The 25,877-nt window shown below is 34.7% G+C and overlaps 1 protein-coding gene across 2 annotated transcripts in view; it reads left to right on the forward strand.

Annotated features, from left to right (window-relative positions):
- Window positions 1–25,877, forward strand: part of LOC149788801 (uncharacterized) — a 47,395-nt gene that overhangs the window by 16,067 nt on the left and 5,451 nt on the right. For both annotated transcript variants that reach the window (XM_089974924.1, XM_089974923.1), the window contains exons 2-4: window positions 4,116–4,225; window positions 15,790–15,846; window positions 20,168–20,311. In XM_089974924.1, coding sequence (XP_089831050.1) covers window positions 15,792–15,846; window positions 20,168–20,311 — 199 coding nt within the window. In that variant the 5' untranslated portion in view covers window positions 4,116–4,225; window positions 15,790–15,791. The remainder of the gene's footprint in view (window positions 1–4,115; window positions 4,226–15,789; window positions 15,847–20,167; window positions 20,312–25,877) is intronic.

A 25,877-nucleotide genomic window follows, 5' to 3' on the forward strand; every position in this document is an offset into this window, starting at 1 on the left:
GTGTGCATACTCACACAAAATCGGTAGTGACACCGTTATCTTTCACCATTCAATGCGAAAATTACATAAGCAAACGACAAACTGAAACACACCACGTTGTATGACTGACACGTGGTACTTTCGTGGTACACGTGGCCACGCATTCCGTTTGACCAAGCATATGCCAGAATGGCGAATGAAACGACTTAGTCATAATGTTATCGATGTCTACTGAGTGGAGTGAATAATTATTTATGATAACTCAGTTAATAATTACAGTTTTATCTATTGAACGAAATCGAATAATTTATGTAAAAACACACACTAAGCCCGTACCTTATTTCATCAATGTGTACGTTTTATTGGCAATGAAGCAGTCTGCTAAATGACGTAGCTTATAACAGATCACTGTGCTCAAAATATAACAATGTCTAATATTTAAAGTACTGGCCGTAGTTGTTGGATGGTGGCGTCCATGGAAAACACGATGGTCAAAATTACATCAAAAATTATTATTTTAATTACATCTTTATTTTGCTAAACTAAACATTACCAATGTTAATTCTATATTAAAGAACCAGAGGTATTTTTTTCAGTTTCATTTAAAATAGCTACAACCTACATACAATGATCATGTCATTATTAAATACATACAATTGAAAGCATGCGTCTAGATAATATATACATCCTAATAATCCGAGCACAGTCTGAAACCTAAAGTTTAGTACTAATGTTTAATGTCAAGTTATTCTAAACATGGTGAAATTTAGCCAGTCAGATAGTTCAAACATAAGCTGAGACTTCATCATCTAACGACGCGCTTTATTTGCTCTTTTTATGTACACAGAGAAACTGGAGAGACTCGCTTTTTATGCCCTCGAGATTACATCGGCATACCGCGCTGTAGATAGATATTTGGCGCCTCTATGCTTAACGCGAATATAGAACCCTCATAATGCGTATGTGCTTGTAGCGTCTGATTAGTTATGGCTATTTATTAAGACTAGCGTCTGTGTAAATGATAATCATTATTGTGTAAAAGTGGTAACCTGGTCTTCCTCACAATTTTTCGTGGGACTGATGTCTTTCATGGAAGTAAAAAAGAAAGTGGCAAAATTACCCCATTTTCATCATTCTTTGTGGATTCTGATAAATATTATAAGATAAATATTAACTGCAACACATTTAGATACAGAAATGAGCAGCCGCTGAAGATAGTATCCCGGATGTTTCGTTCTGATCGACCTGGCTGCACGTGCAGCTTCTGTAGTCCAATTTCGAGTCGAAAGAAACAGTTGTGCCGTTCTAGTTTTAAAATTCATACTCTCGCTGTCATTTCTACTAAGAGTAAATCAATCCTAGATCAAACTGAGGACTTTATAATTCTTTCTTTGAAATAAAAGTGGACTTTATGTTTTGAATGTTTTTTATTAATGTACATACTATCTGCAGTATGCAATTTTGGAGGTCATAAATTGACATTACGTTAAAATTAGTGTAAACCAAAATGTGTACGGTCTATCTTAGTGAGACAAAATGTTCAATTTATTTATGCTTTTCTGTTTCAAAGTTACAGAACTATTCACAATATCACATTTTGACTTAATTCATTGTGCATCTTTGTTGGATAGGAAAATGCAACCTTCTGGATCACCATTTCGAAAGAAACACTCAACGAACATCCTAGTATCTGACGCCAGATGTTGAAAAAATTTGCTAAAGCAATACATATAAAGGAATTTAATAGTTTTTATAGTTTATGCAGCATGTGGGAAATGGCAACCTACTTTTCTAAAGTGACTGACAGAGGATCTCCTATCAAATGTAGAAGGCAAAATCAACCACTTCATCACGACTTGAGTGGATATTGAACAATCGTCAACCTACCTTGTTCTGAGAATGCAACTTAATGAAAATTGCTTTAATATAACGGTTTTTGTTGTTAAGCTTTAAAATCTAGATTTCACTTCATTTTGTTGATTTTGTAACATTGTATATTCAATGCCTCTTTGAGGACAAAATATGTTTGTATGTGATACGATATGTCAAGTATGAGTCTTGTGTGAGTATGTGTGTGTGTGTTTAAAAGTATCCTCAGTCTGGGACTGCCTAAGTAACGTGAAGATTGATTCTTAATAAATCCATGCGATCGAATTTGACTATTGATCACAGTTTGATATGTAATGTTGCATAGGACCAGCGTGTGGTGAATTATCAAGTGTCGGCTGAGCCCAAGTCTCAGTCTATAAACTTGAACGGCCTAGCTAATATTGGTACAATGTGCAGCAAATTACCAACAGGTCAACCATCCTGTTACATTATTTTGTACGGATATGAGTTGAACATTAAAGGTTTATCTAATTTGATTAGTACAGTTTACTATCAAATATTTTTGAGAGTGTTGAATTAAATCCATCTGATGGATCGCTTGGTTTATTAAACAAAAATTAGTAGTTTGTGAATGATTTAAATTAGCGAATCCCAAATATATGATTCTAATCCAGAATGAGTTTATGTACTGTTTAAAGGTAACGAATTCCTACACTATGTGGTCATTGCAGTGATTTAAAGTAAACGAATCGGTGGAAACATGCATTGTTGCCTTTATTATATTTAAGTCATTCAAGCAACAACAGTACTTTTCAACAAGTATTACTGTTATTGTGAAGGAAATATTTGACTACAATTGTACATACACTCAAATCTGCGGTCCTATTGCGCTAATATCTGTGCTTCTTTATTCCTGCTGTTAAATTTGGTTTGTTTAACTTTGTGTTCAAGCAGTATTGAAAATAAAGATTTAAATTGTACAATGAATGCGTAAAACATATGTGCAAGAAGTCATTGAATGCAATATAATAGCGATAAATCCTGCTTCATTGTTGTATTTATTTATTTTACTTTAGAGTGTCATACTTCATGTTGAAATATTCATATTGTTACAAGCCATGGGGTGTTTGTTTGACCGTGTTGTATCAAACCATGACGCGAGTCCGCTAGAAGTCATAAGTTTACCCCAAATTTCCAAAGACTTCGATACAACTTCAGTTGTAAATTAGAAAGCCCTACGTGTCCATTCTATACATAATTTTTACTCCGATCAGTGAAAGACCACAGATCTCACAACTTTCCAAATAACTATCAATCGCACATCTGTATGGTTTCTCTTTATCAACTTTCCGTACCGTCAGCACTTCATGCTGTCGAACCTATACAGCTATCCCCTAACACAGGAAACTATTTTTACAACGGCACCTTTGGTCGGTCAAGTCATGGTTTTGTGCCACATTCGGCCAGTAAAATTGCATCATATTTGCCACCATGGCGATATAAACGGTATCTGCCGAGTCCCTTCTTGTTTATTCCACTGTGTAATTTACTAGTCTCACACTGTATATATACTGGTCCTGCAGTCACACAACCGATTTGAACCACTACACTTTGGAACAACAGGGAACTCATTTGAATTCACTACAAGTAAAGAACATCATCATGGAAATTCACTGACACATCACTCTGTGACGTTTGCTCCAAGTAATTGGCTAATTATTTCGGGCTAATGAATATTTCCATTGGACAGAGTTCTAATAATCAAACAAGTAATCGCAAAAGTCTAAGAATTCATTAAAAGTGGTCGTTATAACACAAACCGCTAACTCCGAATTTATTACATTATGTACACCTTCTCTGATATGCAATAGGTTTTCTATCTTTTTAAAACAAAATTACAACTGCATACTTTATGCAGTGTTTGCCATTGAATTTGTTGATGGGATAGACGGAAAATAATTACTGCAACAAGCGGTCTACAGGAAGAAAAATTTAGGCGAAACGTTTTATAAGCAGATTCTAATCTATCGCCATGCTTGACGTTTTCTTGTTAGTTTATACATCAGATACGTTTAAGGGATAATCAGACAAAACACCTTAGATAGTCATGCCGGCAAAATTCATTTGTATATCATTGATGGGGGCATAATGGCAGCAGCCATTTTTCAGGTTGGCATACAGATCTAATCTAGTTCTTTTTGTTGTAAAAACATTTTTGGATCCTATCAGATGAAAAATATATACTCCGGTAGATTACACCCTGCCTTTTCGTCTTGAATGTAATATTTTGTACCATGTATTTTCAGTCTGCTTCCGGACTAACCCCTTCTACTCCCGACAGTTCTGTGTGTGGCTAGAAATATCTGAGGCTCAGGTGCTCTCTGTCATTGTGGACGAAAGGAACTTACGACTAAAGGTAAGATACTTTATTGACCTTTGCAAATCTTAATAATGCAAATGAGAATTTTATTCTGACAATAATAACGTCTTGTTCAGTTATTAACGTGTTAGTTAGATTTTTATTAGTCCTCGTGTGTATGTTCGGTAGACTGACAAGGATGTCATCCAGCTTATAGGAATCAAAGAGAACGGAATTAAGAAATTATATTTTGTCGTAATCGGAATGTGTGAAATATAAAACAAAAACTATTATCATTAATGTTCTTTATTTATTAGGGGTATTCAGACTGAGAACTTTAACGAATTGGCGCACACGTTTCGAATAATCTTTCTCGTTTGCACCAAATGAATAAACATTCTCCACTTTGCTAAGTTTTTTTTTCTCTGAACGTTTTTCTGATTATTTTCATTTTTAGAAGTATGTTTTAATATTTTTCAAGTGAGTAGTATTATCACTATTACTTAATATCCATGCTTTCTTCCGCTTCCTCCTTGTTGCGCTGTGTGCTATGGTACCATTATATTTCCCTTTAATCGGACACTTAGTGTGCGAGATGAAATACAATATTTAGCAAATTGAATATATACCTAAGTAAACGTTACAACGGCATCATTGACATTACCATAGTTATCCATTCAATATCGTTCATAAGTTTATTAACTTTTTCGTAATTAGCTTTATTATAAATCACTATCGTCTCTTATAACTCATTGATGATTACAAATGAACGTAACTAATTAGGAGGCTTCGTGATCACTAACATTTGAGTCAGAAATGATGATTCCAGAATAGATAAATATACATGGTTGGATATCTAATAATGGGATGTAACATATATGACGATCTAACTGTTACTCTGATAGTCTTAGTTATAATATTATAAATGATAGATCTTTGTAATTAGCACATAATAGTCGTGAATCTCACCAATATGAAATTAATATGTTCCATTACATATTATAGACATTGGTCATCATCCTCTTTAAATCATTGTCCTCTGATATATTTTTTTATATTGTTCGCAAAGTCGTACATATAATCTTATTAATAAATATCCTTCTTCTAAAAGAGTGCTTCAGATTCGATACAAATTGTATTAAAAAACACAACTTTTTACTCAAATATTTGCTCTTATATATCATGTTCCGAAAGAATTCCATTAATCTTGAACGTGTTTATATAACCAATATCTTGAATGTGCTGTTTCACCAATAGTTTCGATGTATCACAATGATATAATCCAGAATGTCTTTGTATGTGTCCTCAATAATCTTAGAGCAGCGTTTTACTTCATAAAAGCCCTTTGTAACTGCAATGACTAATTTAAATTGAATCATCCTATCAAATTATAAATAAATGCAAAATGCAACTTTGATCATAAAGTCCCGAAGACATTTGTTAAATCAGGCATGAATAGGCCTTGATATACAGACTGTCACCTGACCTATGACAAAATACCTTGAATGGGGGACGTTTAGGATGCAATTGTTTTATCAAATTCGTAAACATGGTCAGGTCTTGAACTTAAATTCAAGTGAACATCATTATAGAAGGCGACAATAATCAGGTAGGCGATGCATATACCCTTAATCACGTATAAAGGTCAGGCACAACATAAATAAATTCACTATACATGTCACTGCCTTGTAGATCTGCTTCAATAACAATACTGTATCCATGTTTTGAAACTTGCTGCATTCAAACTCTTTACAAAAGTAACTGTATTTCTCGTCATTATTTGGCATTATTTGAACTTCTTTATCACTGTGATTGTTGAGCAATCCAGTAACAAATATATTTGAATCATAGTTTGATAAATGTTGTGAGACCACATTTAAAATATTTTAATGTAATGAATGACCATTCATTATCGCATATTTACTAATAGAAATAATGGGCAAAAAATAACCCTCTGCTCATAGTAACTTACCTCAGTACATACAATCTTGACAGTGTAATCAAGGACGAAATTGCTTATGTATATTAATATGACCAAGAGAAAGGCTAAATGAAGAAAACCAATATTTTAGTAATGATAACTTTCTTTTCTATTGCACTGTAAAGAAATTTTAAATTAAAAAATTAAATCTATAATTTAAATTGTCAGAAGATTGAAATACACAGACCTGGCAAAGTTAACCCAATTATGACCTCGAGTTCAACTCTGTCGGCCGCTCTGCAAGGGTCAAATCAAATACAATAGTTGGACAAAAATTATGGGCGGTAATATAGCGTTGCCAATGATTTGTTAAGTAAGTTAAGTCGTCAAGGTTGCCTCTTATCTTCCATTTGCATAAAGACTATGCAGCTACTGCATCCTGCCATATATGTGTGTGTGTGTGTGTGTGTGTGTGTGTGTGTGTGTGTGTGTGTACTGGCAATTGTCGGCAATATGGATACTTTCCCTGTTCTTACTTTTGCACTCCACAGATATTATGTATTTCGGACAGGTTGAAGCTGCTTGCATTTGCAACATGCACATAGAGAGAATGTTTGCATAGAACTGTACTACTTTCGTGTACTTAGACTGCAGTTTTGTTGTAGGTATGGTTGGTCCATATTACGAAACTAAAGAGAATGGCTCCCCATGTTAATTTTGTCTACAGAAAGTGATTCATTATCTCATTCATTTTTTTCAGAGACACAAGGCGTCGATTATTGAGTACGTTTATTGCATAAAGCGGATATCTATCTTTCTATTATACAAAATCCACTTGCAAATCTAGCGCCGCATATTATTGTCCTCAATCATTTTACATTTAATATTCCTATCTTAATTATCTGCTGTAGTCTTTACTATTCGACAAATTATTCCTTACGTGGCAACACCAACAGTAAATTAGTAGGTAGTAGATGGAAGAAGGTGGAGAGATGAAGGAATTGTAGAAGCGGGGCGAGGAATCCGTTCCACACAAAATATATATTAGAGAAATATATATACTGTAAAAAGGGCGAAATGGTGACGACCCTGATTTGATACATACTTCGGAAGAATATAAACGGGGGAAGTTGTGCCGAAGTGGTTATTAGTGGTGCGAATTTCAACAGGTAATATATTCCTTTAAGAAATACCTGAAACTGAGATATTTTAAGTAAATGTACAGTATAGTATGGTCTTCTTGACATAAGTCGCAATTTTCATACAAAGGAAAATAAACTTTATATGGCACCACAGTAATGTTAATTCCTTAGACTTGAATATTGCTTGGTCTCTCACAGGCTATTAGGAAGTAATTTAGAAGGCAAATTCTTACTATCTATTTGTTCTAATTACTTGGCTGTAGTACTTTTCCTACAACTGTTTAAAGAAAAACGCTGCCCTTAAATTGCTGAAGAATACGAACACACAATGCAAGATAATGTGAAGGCTATCAAGAAAGGAATTATAGCAGCTGATCCGGATGTAAATTTGGGATTGTTTAAAGAACAAAACTATTAAGTTTGCTTCTAGAAAACAATTCTGAATTGGAAAGAAAGCCGAAATAAATTTGGAAACAAATATAAATGTTGAAGTTAGATTAATCCAAGTCACACGGACATTAAAACAATGCTAAATAATATAAATGGTGAACTAGAAAAAATATAAGCAAATTAAATGATATATGGTTATTTTAGCTCGAAATTCGGGGACAGTAGATATTTCGCTACCATAAAGAATCGAAATTTTTAAAGTAAGGTCACAAGAAAGATGATACTAAAAAAAATATATGATGAAATAAACTTTTGCAAAAAAGAAAAGAACTACTATAAATCTTCATGAAAGAGATATATATCAAACAGTGTTCGCAGACGGCGCTGCAATAATACTAGATGGTTGAAATTTATGTTTTAATATAGCAGTACATATCTTTCCTGAGTTTAAAATGAGTCGGGACGTGAATTCAACTACAAAAATTACATCTTATTACTAATACAGTGGAATACACAATGCAAAAATTAATATAGGAAACTGAGGAACTGATCATCGCAGATCGTTACCCATAACTTTCTACAGAAACAGAAATTTGTTACACAGATTGAATCTATATAAAAAGATAAAGGAATTGTATGTATGCCTTGAAAAATGGAACTAATTAAATGTATGCCTTATTGGCAGAATAACGGTAGTTCAAACTTTGCCATACCAGAATTGATATTAACAATGACATCTCTACCAAATCCCACAACTGCAAGGATACGGAAATCAAATCAATATTATTGGATTTATACGGGACCTATGGCGACCCACCATCAATAATTCATAACAACAAGATAAATTGATTTTATAGATATTTGAAGTGTAATGCTTTTTCAGTTGCAAAGACAATATAGCACTGTCTATGTAATAATCTCTAGCCATGGTTCAGCTATGTTAACCTATCTACAACTTGGTGGATCGTTCAAATCTTTTTGGACAGAAATATTTAATAGACAAGCTCATGAAAGTTAACACAACCGCGTAATTTTCGTTCTAAATATAAGAGACAGAGTAAAATGAATTGAAATAGTATCTAATGAAGTATGGCGATAAATATTCAAAACTCATCATTTTAACTGGACTCTTGAAAGCAAAATATCATTTAAATGTATCCTGGATACAATTTAAATGTACCGTAGATGTCGTTTAAATTTATTCTGAATACCATTTAAAGGTACCCTTGATACCATTTAAATGTGCCCTTGATACCATTTAAATGTACCATTGATACCATTTCAATGTACCCTTGATACCATTTCATGGTAAGCTGAATACCATTTAAATGTACCCTTGATACAATTTAAATGTACCCTTGATACCATTTCAAGGTAACCTGAATATCATTTAAATGTATCTTATATACTATCTAAATGTAACCTGAATGCCATACAAATGTACCGTTGAACCACTTAAAGGTACCCTTGTGGAGCTCCAGGACGTTTTCATAGAATATATTATAGATTTAAGTGTCAACTTATTTAATATTTTCTTTGGTGTGCAAATAATTGATAACGAGCTAATTAGTTGCACAATAAATGTGAGCAAAATAGTGTATATTTGCGTGCAAATATGATAATATAACTTTCCATATGAATGAAAAGATATAGAAAGAAATCGTCGCTAGGCAACAAAATAAATTATACAAAATATAAAACAAAAATGGAAGCTACCCAAAGATATTCTTAGACCACATAAATAAATGAGTTCTTGTATTTCTTCCCAACATTACGTCAGTTTTATTACTGAACGTAGATAATACTATGTATGTGTTGTGTTTCTTACGTACATGTTAGAATTAAAACCAAGATAAAAAGAAGGTTAACGAATGATTAGTTTTAATACGAGTGGCAGCTTCTAGTAAATTTCGAGAAAAACACAAACTTCCTCTTAAAATGTGTGCAGGTATACACGCTGAAGACCGATTTACAAGTGATATGCACCAGCCCTGTTTCGTGTCAGATACTCAGAAAGTCGTCAGGCAAGAATAGACCACACTCGAAATGCCCATAGTGATGTGAATAGCATCATGTTTTAGAGTAAACATTCAAAGTGTCCTATGTCAGTAACAATAAAATGTGGCCATATAATAGAAGAAAAAAAAAACACAGTTTCATGTAAGTTTTACTTCTCTGAGCAGTCGCGTCGATCGGGATTTAATCGTGATGACTTGCCAGGTGAATTGGGCATGTCCAGTAGACGACATGCCACCCGGATGTGACTGTTAAGGAGCATCCAAGCTATTCCTACACTCCTACATATATGCCTTGTCCCTGAAACACAGCCAGAACTTTAAAGAAATACATGTTGCTTTAACCTTACATATCACTAAAGACATGTACAGGAAGAGAAAGGTGCTAGAAATGGACATTTCAAACTGAAATCAATGTACAGTTTGTATAGTGACATTCACAAACGTTACATTGTGAAACTCTTTCTAAAGTCAGTATTTCTCTTCAAGACATATGATGTAACCAGGGTTATGTTTGCTAACTTGTCAACAATGATAAACTTTATGATGGTAGGAGGGAGTAGCATGTTGGGGTAGTCACTTACGCAACACTGAATATGTGACATCATATGTTGATGTTAAGTGACGTATTAGCAAACTCAAAGCAATATTAGAACGAAGATAATTCAGCATGGACAACACAGTTCTTCATATTTAAATTACATACAGCCTAAATAATGCCTGCTTGATTACATGCCAATAACACATGTATTATAGTATCCCGCTATTTAAAGTGCAGACAACGAAATTAGACAGCCTAATTAGTGCCTCTAAAATTACATGCAAATACTCTAAGTTTCTACAGTCTCAATCGAGATAAAGTGAAGACAGCCTAATTAGTGCCTCTAAAATTACATGCAAATACTCTAAGGTTATACAGTCTCAATCTAGATAAAGTGAAGACAGCCTAAATAGTGCTTGTACGACTACATACAAATACTCTAATTCCTATATTTCATGCTTTTCAAAGTGTTGACACTCTAAACATAGCCTTTAAGATTACATAAACAGTATCCTATGTCCTACAGTAATATGATGTTTAGAGCCTAATTGGGCACTTCAAGATTACATACAGATACTATTACGTCGTACAGTCTCGGGTTATTTAAAGTGCAGACAGCGACATTAATGTCTGTATAATTACGAACAAACAATGTTATGTCGCCCAGTCTCCATCTTCGCAAAATAAGGTCCCGATATGTTAGCCTATCTAGATGTTGACCGACATATCACATACTTGAGCGCGTTGCGTTAGCGACACTTTTGGTTTCACGAGTTTCCTCCCTTAGTACGTAATGCTAACTACACAAAAGCGTGAAACGGCGGCAGCCGGAAATGGTGGAGGCAATTAACTTCTAAAGGATCCTTCTCACTACGTATCAGAAAGAACCCATTCCAGGTGCATTTGATGAAAATGAGGTATCTGTGCAAACACGGGCCGGTAGTGGAAAATCGCTTATTTACGAGTTCATTCCAGATCAAGGAGTAACGGCGTTCAAACTTGAACAACTTTATATTGATTGGATGATGTGGCCTATTACCGAATCCAGTTAAATTCACAGATCAGAAGCGCTGAAATAACTGATCGATCCACCAAGGGGTAGATAGGCTTTCATATCGGAACATTGTCTTGCGAAGATGCACAGTCTCGAGATTTTAAAAGTGCAGTCAGACTAATTAGTATTATTAACATTACCTACTAACACTTAGGTTCTAAAGTCTCGGGTTATTTAAAATGCAGATAGCATAATTAGTGCCACTAGGATTAACTATATTATTTCATACAGTCTCCACTAATTTAAAGTGCAGACAGCCTAATTGTATTTTTATTTTTAAAGACATATACTTAAACGCGGGAGTTTTTAGTGTTGTGATTTCATTAGCATGCAAAGACTAAGAGACTTAAAAGCCAGGCTTCCTTCTTTGAAAACCCTAATATACAGGCCTCGTACGGATATTACTTTCATTGAAAACCCTAATATACAGGCCTCGTACGGATATTACTTACATTGAAAACCCTAATATACAGGCCTGGTACGGATATTACTGTCTTTGAAAACCCTAATAAACAGGCCTTGTACAGATATTACTGTCTTTGAAAACCCTAATAAACAGGCCTTGTACGGACATTACTTTCTTTGAAAACCCTAATATACAGGCTTCGTACTGATATTACTTTCTGTGAAAACCCTTATAAACAGGCCTCGTATGGATATTACTTTCTTTGAAAACCCTAATAAACAGGCCTTGTACGGATATTACTTTCTTTGAAAACCCTAATATACAGGCTTCGTACTGATATTACTTTCTTTGAAAACCCGTATAGACAGACCTCGTATGGATATTACTTTCTTTGAAAACCCTAATAAACAGGCCTTGTACGGATATTACTTATTTTGAAAACAATAATATACAGGCTTCGTACTGATATTACTTTCTTTGAAAACCCTTATAAACAGGCCTCGTGCGGACATTACTGTCTTTGAAAACCTTAAGATACAGGCCTTGTACGGATATTACTTTCTTTGGAAACCCAATATACAGGCCTCTTACGGATTTATTTTCTTTCTTTCTGTGTTATCTATACCATTCATTATAGTACATGTACTAATACAACTGTTACACCTTTTTGACATTCTGCATTTTCTAACTCTCCTTAGAGCATTAAATCTTGGGGGTTTGATCATGGGTTGATAAGTCTGCTTGTATGTATTAATACGGTAATCAGACTGATTAAAGGGAAATAACAAATACGTGCTTGGCTCAACTTTAATCGGCTGCATGTTACATATAAATGTGGTCATTGCAGATCAGCCAGTTTTCATGATATATGCAGTTTTGTAATTAAATGCATATTGAGTCTGGTAATTACTTAGCAATATATTCATGATTTGAGTAAACACTGAGTCGGTATAATTGTAGTCCGAGGCCAAATTGGCAATAAAATGTGACATATATTGTTAACGTTTTCAATTATAATTTATATTCCATCTGTACAGGGCTCAATAGTTACCCTCTATATTATGACAATCTCTTGATTTGTCTACCGTATTATCAGTGTATTATTGACCCTTTTAATCGTCAAAAGCACATTTGTACATTTACAATATTTTCTATCGTCAATAATAAAATTTGTTTCAATTGTTCATTGATCCATTTCATTCACAAACAAATTTTATTATTTTTGTGAAAAGTTATAAATGTTTCATTGTAATTTTATTTGTTTTTTCTTTTTGTGGACTATTGAACTATAAATATATAGATATAGAGACCTGTGGAATATGTTTTTTTTTCTGTTGATATCGTCCACGAATGACAATAATTGCTTTCCTGTGTACTACTAACGTACTTATGTTTTTCTAGAATCCCAATAAGTTACATAAAGAAACTGTTATCAGATTATATTTTTAAATATTTACATCAGAGCCGTCGTCAATTGAATAGTTTACATGATTACAGTGTTTTGGTTTACCTGATTGCACAATCCTTTTAATTTTCCTGATTGCACAGTCTTTCAATTTATATGATTGCAGTCATTTGGGTTAACTCAATTTTTTTATCGAAAAATTTATGTAAACGCTTTTCTAAAATATATTTCGCTAGAATGTAAGCTTTCCGATCAAATATCAGTTTTGATAAGTAAATAATTTCAATATAACGACAGCAGTTTAAAGCATTGTCAACATATCGAGAAATGATCATGTTTCTTTTTTTATAATTCTAACCGGTCCGATGCAGTCGTATATACATCACATTTCTATTGATGTTGATAGTGGTGTCCATTAAAAAAATAATCTGAAGATAAACAAAGGCTTTAAGTAGATGAAATTTCGTGTACCTATCAAACAAGACTAATCGAAAAGGTGTTTTTACTGATCTTGAGACTTTAATACAGATTTCCTTTTCTTGCAGATATCGAAACCGATTAAACAGACAGTGTCAAAGCTATACAAGCTTAAGTTCGTTATTAACATAAGCATTTATAGACTATATGCCACATGAGCTACTAAGTACTGTAACCGACAGGTGAATAAAACAAAATGCAAAACAATAAATATTAAATTTTAAAACGTATGATGACATGAACAATATATAAGCAAACACTCTGAGACTGTTACAGTTCCCGATTGCAAAGAGAAAGCGACATTCCCATGTATCTGTCTCTGCGTTTACATAGTAATATCACATAAAGTTAGACGTGCAACCATACAATGGTTGTTGTAGTACACAAACAGGGCGGACAAAAGGGGGCAACAGGTGATCTATCCTTCCCTCCCTCTATATATATATATATATATATATATATATATATATATATATATATATATATATCTAAGACAGAGATAACATAAATGATAGTAGCAATAGTAGTAGTCGCATTGTAGTGCCATCCTGTTATTGTTTGTTGTTGTTTATTACAATATCATCGCCTTTATAATCATCACAATCATCATTATTGTTAATATCATCATTTTGGTCTTTGGAAAAATATGTGCATTTTTCTATAAAATAATTTTCACCTCACAATGAATATTTTATATCCAATTCTCACTGAAAATAGAGGCTGCAAAAGACGAACATCATATTATGTCATATATAATTTACAACTCTCACACACATTCTGTCAAATAGAGGCTGTAAAAGACATGCAACCATTTTACACTAATGTTAGCATTTTCTGTCAAGCAGACCACGTTGACTGTACAGTGACTTTTATTAATAAAATAAAACATTTGAAATAGCTAATGTTTAGAAATTGTCATACGATTTGATATGCCAAGGAAAGTGTGATACAATTCGATATGCCAGTGAAGACGTGATATGATCTGACATGCCAAATAAACTGTAATACGATTTGATAATGCTAGCTAATGTGTGATACGATTCGATAGGCCAAGGAAAATGTGATTCGATTAGACATATCAAGGAACTTAAAATTTTATATGACAAGGAAAATATGATACGATTTGATATGCCAAGGGACGTGGGATATGATTTGATATGCCAAAATAACTGATACGACTATATATGTCAAGGAAAGTGTGATACGATTTGATATGCCAAGGGACGTGGGATATGATTTGATATGCCAAAATAACTGATACGACTATATATGTCAAGGAAAGTGTGATACGATTTGACATGCCAAGGGACGTGGGATATGATTTGATATGCCAAAATAACTGATACGACTATATATGTCAAGGAAAGTGTGATACGATTTGACATGTCAAGGAAAGTGTGATACGATTTGACATGTCAAGGAAAGTGTGATACGATTTGACATGTCAAGGAAAGTGTGATACGATTTGACATGCCAAGGTAGAACAGGCAATGCTACCTGAATACTTTCATTATTTTTGAGACTTCGTCATGTCATTTAAATTCAAAACTAATAAACTTACATCCTCTATAAAATAATGTTTGCTGAAATCAGAACAGACTACTAGATTTGCCAAAACGTGTTGTATTGAATCTTGTTTACATATCGACACGCATAAAAGTTTAATACGATTTCAAAATATGACTGTGTGGTTTCAGACTGACAATCAAGAAAAAGATCGACACATATTCCGCCACATCGAATTGGTACAGATTGGTTTCCTGATGGCTACTGCTTTTTGACACCTATATAATATCTCTGATTATCTTTGATATAAAAAAATTTAAAACAATATCGTGCTTAAGACGTCTTTACCTCCTGACCAAAAACGAAACTGTGTCACTTGCCTGTAAAATCTGAATGGAAAAGAAAAGTTTTAAATTGGCATTAAAATACATTTTATATCAAATATGACAATAAAAAAGGCTGGTTTGCATCTTTTATCTATGAAAAAAATCGTGAGATAAATAGAGAGTGAGATGGGCCCCGTTCTTAATACCTCTTGCAGCTGCATTATTTGACATTATTTGAGACGAATTAACATAAATTACAGCAACAATGAATAGATTTATATCGTTGATAACTTCACTTATATAGACCGCACCGTAATTTGACCGTGAGATATACGTGTCACGTTGATTGTAAGGAGCACATCAAAAGCTAGCTATTTGTATCGAAATAAATTATGTCTTCTTAAATTTGACTTGTAATTGTATGAATTTCTCTTCCAGCCATGGAGGATGCGAAAAATATAACGATTCAGGACTTAACGGAGAAGCAGATAGAAGGTTGATATACTATGTTGAGGCTTTACTTCTAATTTAATTAATATACAAGTTTGATAAACCTGTCCTAGTCGATCTGATGGACATAAGTAGTACTGACAGATTACATTTATTGCTAGTTATTATTTAGATGTGTTCCTTGTATTATTATTATTATTATTAATGACATTATTATATCATTATTATTATTATTGTTATTATTCTCGTCATCATCATCATTATTATTATTATTATTATTATTACTTGCAGTATTATATCATTATTATTATTGTTATTATTATCGTCATTAGTAGTAGTAGTAGCAGTAGTGGTATTATTATTATCATTATAATTATTATCACTATTATTCTCGTTATTATTACTACTACTACTACTACTACTACTACTACTATTACTACTACTTTGAAATAAGGAGTAAAGTACAAAGACAAATTTTTATTTCTTACCACTGTGCCATCGTAGGGGAACTAACTCAAGCGAGCCTGTGACATGTTCGGTGTGTATAATGTGGGGAGAAGATCTAGAAGACACACTTATCCAATACAAGAATAATTAGTTACTTATTGAAAAAATGCATAATAGTTGTGACGAATAATATTAATGAAATAATATTTCTAACAGTAAATAGTTATTAGTAAAAGCTACCTTTTAAGTCATTCAGAAAATAAGATTGAAAACCTGTATTATTTGTAACAATTTCTCTGCGTTCTGTAACGTTGATATTTGTTTCCACCTGTGATGTGGCATAGCATGTGCAATGTGACCTCATTTGTTTTTGCAAGCACGATTACGTTACTGTATATGCATATGTATTTCTTCAATATTGTTATGTTATTCGTATTGATAAGTCTTCCACGGTCCGGAAAAAGTAACAAGGTTTACAAATGATACATTTACTTATTTTTATCCTAATTTGAACACAGTCCCCCCCCCCCCCCAGTAAATCTAAATTTGTTTGGCTCATGCTTACTAGTCAGAGTAACTGTGGATAATAGATTGCAAAATCTGACACTACTTTGTGTAAAGTTAAAAAATATAGATAAATAAATACATGTGTACTGTTGTTCATGCATCATATTATATTTTATGAAGAACATGCGATGCTGCCTAAGGTATATATATATATATATATATACATATGCACACACAAAGGATAAACTAATAAACTTTGCATATATGCAGGACCGTGAATATGGTAGTACAACTAAGACAAAATTACGGGGACCCACAAAGGTCAATAGACGCACCGCTGTCAAAGTTTGTTATTCATAGGGGAAAAGTGGATAATTTTTCCTACTGCCCACAAATCCTATCCTTGGCCCTGACTCGATGCACCAGATATTTAGAAGTTACACTAAAAAATCGATCTAGATGCTATTCACAAAGAATAACAATATCTCAGACGGACATCACCAGCGAATATAAAGTATTAACGTAATAAAACATCAGTCAGTGTTGATTACGAGAAGAAGAAACTCACTGTTTATAGAGTCAGACGCGTGCCCGAAATGATGCCGGTTATGTTCCCATTATAAAAGAGTCAGACGCGTGCCCAAAATGATGCCGGTTATGTTCCCATTATAAAAGAGTCAGACGCGTGCCCGAAATGATGCCGGTTATGTTCCCATTATAAAAGCACACCGCATAGTCTATGTTGATTATACATTGGGTAATAGATTTCGCCTGTGAAGGATATAACTTTCATTGTATTGTCTTGTATTAACATATCAAAGAAAAGCCTATGAAGACTGTAAATAACATTGAATATCAGAGATTGTTGCATTTGATGTAAGACTAACTCCATTTTTCAGTGCACGATAGTATATACATGGAAGCCAGTATATTTAGCTGAGAAAGAACCCGAGAAAACTCCTGTAAGAACCACTGACCTAGTTGAACCTGCAGGCATTTTTTTCCCACATACCTACATTTTCCGACCCCGAGACTCGAAAACACAGAGCGGTGATCGACCACCCGCATATGCCTAGATAATCTGTGCCTGTCAACTTTAATTAGTAACGTAATTATGATACATATGATATCTACCTGAGCATAACAACGCTTATTGTCGTCTATGAATGTGTCCCGAATGAATGTGAGCCTACAATCCAGGCAAATTCATTGTTTTACGGGATCTGCTTTACTTGCCAAGATCATATCTGATACGTTATTCATTGATTTTGACACAACTGGCCTTCATTCAGGTTATGCAAGCAAAGGACGTATATCTCTGAAGCATAATTGCAGATCTTAATCACGCAAATTAAATACAATACTTAATCTAACTGTGATACAATTCAGCCAAACAAATGTATAGCAGATTACATTATCATCAACTCAATCAAAATGCAAAGACAGCATTATGTTGCTAAGTTTAAAGTTTAAATGAAGAAGATTGGATTAATAGTTTGAGTAAAATCTAATTCTTGAAATTCATGGTGGCTTAACGTTCAGCCAGTGAAAATTCTAAGACTCCAAATCGTGACATCACGCTAATGTCTCGGTTTACGCAAGTCATTTATCGTGTAACTTCAGAAAAACGCGAAACTATTGAAAACAAGATCCATACGTTCGGTCCGTATCGCCTCGAAGTTTCCTAGTTAGACTAACAGTGAAATATGCACAATTAGTGATGAAGTAGTTCTGATAATTTTGCATTCCTATTTTCTCCTGTTAAAATATATAATTACATTCATCTGGTGGATATAAAAGATTACCCATCATGACATGCACGACTCTAATGTATTCTCATAGTGGCTGCACTCTGTGACCTATATCAATAAATTGGAATACTATATCCCTTGGACGGATGCTGGCAGATACGTTATGAATGGTCAAAACATTACATTATACAGACGTTCTCTTAAATTGTTGTTATTTCGACTATGATTAACTTCTTTTTAGAACCTAATTGGGTGTGAACTTACGAAGGCGGTCCGTTTGATCTTCGCAACTTTAATTCTTAAAGAAGGCCAGTACAACTTTCCAGGGACAAGTTAGTTGCAATTGTTACTCGTCCCTATCCGCATTATACTCAACAGAGTACGCTTACACACTACACTGGTTACGCTCTTACTACAGAACCACAGATATCCGATGCAAGCTTGATACAAAATGGGTAATAACCATGTAAATAATAAGTCCGAATACAAACATATAATAAAAACAATATTTGTAACTCGTGAAATTGCATTGACACACATGGTACTTGATTTCTTAATAGCATTTGCGTTTACATTGAAACATGTTGATAATCAAAGTGGTACAATGTTCCCTTCTGCAGTGTGCTATCAGTAAAGAGACAGAGAATGTGAACATTTTATGACTTTTATAAGGTTTGACAATGTTGCACTTGTTCCAGATGCCCCGTATGACTTTAAGCTTTATTAATACATTGTCTCGCCATATTGAAGACGCTAAAATCTCTTTAATTAAGCATGTAATTACCTTTTTAACAAGAAAACAAGACCAGTAACTTGAATATGAAAGAAAAATTCCTGCGGTCTCCATGTCCAACAACAATCGTACTAAATAATCCATTTTGGCAAATCCTCAATTCTAGAGAGTTGTACAAAAGTGCCACAACAAGCCAGAATTCTGATTGGCCACAATACTTATAACATTTCGAGGTAATTACCATGACTGGACAGCTGCCAATCAGTTGTTGTCTCGACATCCTTTGCCTTATAAATAAATTACAACTTGCATACAATTTGTGCAGGTTATCTGGAGTGGGCAGAGCTCATCTGAATTAAAGTTGGCTTCATTTGTTCTTGTGAAAAGTAATTATGTACTTAAAGAAATGGGCCTCTTTCGTTTTGCATTACAATGTATCAGTATAGCTTCCGTATTGAAACTGCTGGTGACCTGAGGCATCCGTAACACTGCATGACCAGATGCACATATTTTGTACATTATTTTTCCCTTAACATCTTATTATACGGACTCTTAAAGATGCGTGATAGCTTGCTGAAAGGGATACTTTCTCATCATTAACATGACAACAATATTTCAAAAAGTGTCATTGTAAATGCAGTAACTATTCCGAAATGAAGGGCTAAGTGCACCAATACAACGTAATATCTTCATAATAATTACAAATCTTTGAATGAAGCTTACATTGGGTACCTGTTTTTAAAACAAAGCCGTTTCTTTTGCAACATATTTTAGACGGCATCATGTAGTCATATGTTAAGCGATCGTGGTTAATGGAACTACAGACCATATTCGATCGACGGAAACATCATAACTTTTCCTTGGTTCACAAGCTACATTTTAATTAATTTATTTAGAAATTAAGACACAGTTGAAATATTTTTTATAGATATTAAAGCGGCTTACACATCATGTGATGTAAACCACGACGGTCATCTATCGGCGCCAGAGCTGAAGCGGGCATGTAGACAACTGGGGATATTTCTCTCCCAGGAGGAAGTGGATCAAGCAATGAAGGATGCCGACAAAGACGGTAATTTCATTCCGTTTGTTCTAAGTCATACGTCAGACTAACTGTATCCCTTTCTTCTATTGAAAAGTTATTGTAATTGGCAAAATCACACTAAACATATCTAAGCCTCTCTACTGCCGATAATGCCACCATACCGGTATTTATAAATAACAATGGTGAAGTTGGATGACTTGTTTGTTCACTGTTTATTAACGGGAATTTTCAGCTTATATAAATAGGTACAGTGTGGCGAATGAATGGGTAATAACTACCTTTCCAAAGGATACAACCTAACAGCCAGCTTAAGTTGGATAGAATGTTCTTAAAATTAGCGACCTTTGGATTACGAGTCCAATTCTCCAGCGATTGATCTGCCCTCTGTACTCTCTTTGTCTCTCGGTTTAACATTTTGGAAGCTGTACTCCTAGATCATCGCAAATTATAAGAAAACACTCAGTTTCAGAGTGGATTTATGGAATAGTCTGTGTATTTTCCAAAGTTAAAAATGCTAGCAAGCCTTATAATGTACATAATTAAAAGATTAACATATACACGAGCCTTATGAATCAAATTACTTAGGTCAGTCCAAACTATAAGTCAAGCAGACTAGCAAATGCTTTCTCTCTCTCTCTCTCTCTCTCTCTCATAAAAGCGGCGCGAGACCAAGCCGGATATCCTTTTATATTCCAAATGACTATCTTTTCAATTTGAGATTTTTCTCACACGTGTCGGTGATTGTAACCCGTGCGTGCCTCAAAGCACGGGAGTCAGATGTTTTAACAATAACGTACGGCGAAATCTCTGACAACATGAAATCACCGTATCGGTAATATAAATGAACACAAGGGGTGCAATGGTGACCACACTTTTCCGCTTGATTCGACTTTTCTCACGCGTTTGTTATTGCTTCAGAATCGCGAGAAGACTGTAAAACTACACATATACTTAATTCACCTTTACAAATGAAATTAAAACATTTGGGGAAGAGGAGCATTCCGCAGACGCTTTACCAGAGGCTTTTATCTGTAAGCAGAGACGTAGGTGGTTTTCCATCTCGACCAGCACCGTCTCTACCTTGATTTAACTCGGACTGCAAATCCGACTGGTGTACCAGTAATGGTAGCCACAATTCGAGAAACACATTGGTCACTGAGGCGATACTGCCCATATCACACACACGCTTACATATGGCTAGGAAAATGGTTCTCACATTGATTTTATATTCCTGCTGTTGTTCACTCGATTATTTTCTCGGATTATATGTGAGTGTATATTATGGTGTGGTAAGATTATATCTGAGTATATATTAATGTCTCGTATAGATTATATTCGAGTGTTTATTGTCTCCGGTTGACTATATCTGACTGTATATTATGGTCTCATGGAGATTATATTTAAGTGTATATTAGGGTCTGGTAAAATTATATTTGAGTGTATATTAGGGTCTCGTTTAGATTGTATGTGAGTGTTTATTAAGATCTGGTCTAGATTATACTTAAGTAATATTAGGGTCTGGTAACATTATATGTGAGTGTACATTTGGGTCGGGTAAGATTATATTTGAGTGTAAATTAGTGTCTGGTAAGATTCGATTTGGGTGTATATTAGGGTCTTGTGTAGTTATATATGTGTATATTAGGTTCTGGTGAGATTATATCGGGGTGTATATTAGGGTGTGGTGTATATTATATGTGTGTGTATATTAGGGTGTGTTAAGATTATATTTGGGTGTATATTAGGGTCTCATGTAGATTGTATGCGAGAGTATATTAAGGTATTGTGTAGATTATATGCGAGTGTATATTAGGGTTTGGTAAGATTATATCTAAGTATATATTAGGGTCTCGTGTAGATTATATGCGAGTGTATATTAGGGTCTCGTGTAGATTATATGCGAGTGTACATTAGGGTCTGGTGAGATTATATTTGAGTATATATTAGGGTCTGGTGAGATTGTATCTGAGTATATATTAGGGTTTCGTGTCGATTATATGCGAGTGTATATTAGGGTGTGGTAGGATTATATCTGAATATATATTAGGGTCTCGGGTAGATTATATGTGAGTGTATATTAGGGTGTGGTAAGATTATATTTGGGTGTATATTAGGGTGTTGAAAGATTTTATATTAGTATGTACCAGGGTCTCGTGTAGATTATATGTGAGTGTATATTAGGGTGTGGTAAGATTATATCTGCGTATATATTAGGGTCTCGTGTATGTTATATGTGAGTGCATATTAGGGTGTGGTAAGATTATATTTGAGTATATATCAGGGTCTCGTGTAGATTATATGTGAGTGTATATTAGGGTGTGGTAAGATTATATCTGAGTATATATCAGGGTCTCGTGTAGATTATATGCAAGTGTATATTAGGGTATGTTGAGATTATATGTGAGTGTATATTAGGGTGTGGTAGGATTATATCTGAATATATAGTAGGGTCTCGTGTAGATTATATTTGTGTGTATATTAGGGTGTGGTAAGATTATATCTGAGTATATAGTAGGGTCTCGTGTAGATTATATTTGTGTGTATATTAGGGTCAGGTAAGATTTTATCTGAGTATATAGTAGGGTCTCGTGTAGATTATATTTGTGTGTATATTAGGGTGTGGTAAGATTATATCTGAGTGTATAGTAGGGTCTCGTGTAGATTATATTTGTGTGTATATTAGGGTGTGGTAAGATTATATTTGGGTGTATATTCGGGTCTTGTGCAGATTATATGCGAGTGTATATTAGGGTCTGATTAGATTATATCTGAGTGTATATTAGGGTCTGGAAAGATTATATCTGAGTATATATTAGGGTCTCGTGTTGATTATATGTGTGTGTATATTAGGGTCGGGTGAGATTATATCTGAGTATATATTAGGGTCTCGTGTAGATTATATGCGAGTGTATATTAGGGTCTGGTAAGATTATATTTGAGAGTATATTAGGGTCTGGTAACACCATTTGGAAGCAGATATTCATAAACACATTGAACAATACTTTTATCAATGTTAGCATCCACTCTCTGCTCACATACCACTCTGTCAACGAATTCCACAGCATCATCGTAGCGTGGCTGCTCAAAATTCATCAAGTACATGTAATTACAAATTTTAAACAGATACGTCAAAGACGGTTTAGTATCCGACAGGTGAAATTGTGTTTGTTTCGATCAGAATCTCCAGCAACAAATTACCCATATATTGCATATTTGTAAAAACTTTTAACAATATCGTTCTTGAGGATATACAATACTAGTGTACCATTAGAGCCACTTATCATCTATTAGTATTATAGTGCCTACCCGCCTCTAGTTCTTGTTAAAACGAACAAGTGATATACTAAGTCCTGCACCTGTTATATGTGAAGTTTAGCATAAAAACAGACATATCATGTAGTAATGAAAAACAGATTGAGCATTTAATCTGCCGTCAGGTGCTTTTCTTCCCTGTCGCTGGTTAATATTATTTAAATGTGCTCCACCATGCTGTATCTACACGTTTTAGTGAATGCATCTCTGATAGGATCCAGACTGCCCTTAAATCCCCATATTGTATAGTCGCAGTATCAGCATCGTGGGCATTAGTTTTGATAACGGTCTCCGACAGATTCTGACATTAAGGGGTCACTTATTCCTCTGGCTTCATTTCACTCTGCCAAGATTCTCGTGGTAATGGCTTCGAGTGTCAAAAGCAACGTCATTCATATCCCCGTTAGATGTTTAATATTTTCCATTTTGATCACGAAGATCACAAGCTGGCTCCAGAAGACATCGTCAACAATACTGATGACAAATGGAGTCAAATTATCATTTGTTTGTAACACTGGTCAAATCCTCGTCACCGAATCAGATATGTTATCAGGCATTTCTTTTACTATAAAGCGTTGCTTCTGAGTGATAATGTAACACCAACAAGCGATGGAAGTTGGTGAAAGCTCAAGTGCATGCAGTTCTTCAACAACATGACTCCACATTTGAGGCTATCCATCCGAGTTGAATAAGACATCAGTGTTGAATAAAACTGCAATTATGCCTCATTATAGCCTTGAGTAAACTAACCAATACCTTGTATGGAGGTCCAAGCTTGTATGTACGAGTCAAAACACAAAAGATGTGATGGTGCAACCACTGATGCGACCCAATGTAATCAAATTCATGTTCTTAAATCAAAGTTGAGTAGGGTTTTCCTCGTGCAAGGGGCTGCGCACAAATACACGTCTGGAATGTTTGATTGATTTTATCATCGTGATTAAATGGATATTGATCAATGGACAAGCGAGACGCTTAGCTTCCATGACGAGGCCACACCCGAAGACTGCTTCAAGTCGGGAACCTTTGTTTCCACCTGAATAATATATTACTTTTTCCTGTTTTGTACATCCATGACAGACCTGCCTCCCAGCTACACTTTCAGAGCGAACTCTTGTACAGTTCTCATAGCCTCTAAATCAGCTACTTTTGTAACGGCGTGAGCAGCATCGGACAACAACACTGGACTAATATGAAGAGTGAAAATAACCCACCGTCGTGTTTCATCGTTGTGACGCTTTGTTCATTATGAGTAATGTAATCATAGATGTTCCTCCAGATACCTGTTGTCAAACGTTCTTCTGTGGACACAGATGGACTGCTTGAGGGTATCAGTGCTTACGTTTATACAATAAACACGATTGGGAATTTAGCCCGCAAAACATAATCATCAAATCTCATCACAATCTGATTAAGTGTGTGAATCGAACAGCGAAGGAAAAACACACACACACACACACACACACGTGCACACACCAGCGTGTAATTCAGGGTTAGGCGCATCAGGAATCCAGCGTTGAAATTATAATTCATTCGGTTTCACTAAAAGCGGCGGTGAGTTCTTACTTGGCATGAACATGATGGACGAAACGATTGAAGGGCCAACGTAGTTTGCGATAAGATAAGGCGTGCTACATTACAGAGCAATTATATCTTTGTTGGCAAAACAGACTCTGTGTCTCTTACCGTATACAATAGTGTTGTCGTCGAGTACAAGATTTCCTTTGACTTCTAGTTTTTTTTTTTCTCGAAATAAAATATCGAGTTGTATCAGGAGCCTGAAATTATATTGGTCCGTCCTAGTCTAGAACCCTGGTCTCGCACGATCAATAACAGTACTTTTAATACTTATATCCTGCAATACCGGCGGGATCGGGTTCACCTTTAAAATAAGCCGTCGTTTATTCCATAGTGACCTCGTCTATAACCTCTTACGAGAAAGCTGTGTTCAGCTATCCATTGCCAAATTTGCTCAAAACGAATCGTCGAGTGAACAATCCACAGAAAACGCCGCCAGAGCACTTTTTGTAATATGTCGCATAAACGTGTATTCTCGCGTTGACAATGCGAACTGGTTTCACAGGTACAACTCTCATCGCGTTAAAAATCAGATCGATCACCAATGTGCCCATGTCAAAGTCTCCCCACGCAAGTCCAACTTGTATCAGTCTTTGTCCAATGGGATGAAACGTATGGTTGTCAACCACGGATTGCTGACTGAAATATATAGAGGCGCCGCGAGATCAAATCAACCGGTTCCACGTTTGGGACGAGCACGATC

This window comes from Sinohyriopsis cumingii, chromosome 11 (genome assembly GCF_028554795.1).
Source record: "Sinohyriopsis cumingii isolate HCF-2022 chromosome 11, ASM2855479v2, whole genome shotgun sequence".
NCBI lineage: Eukaryota > Metazoa > Mollusca > Bivalvia > Unionida > Unionidae > Sinohyriopsis > Sinohyriopsis cumingii.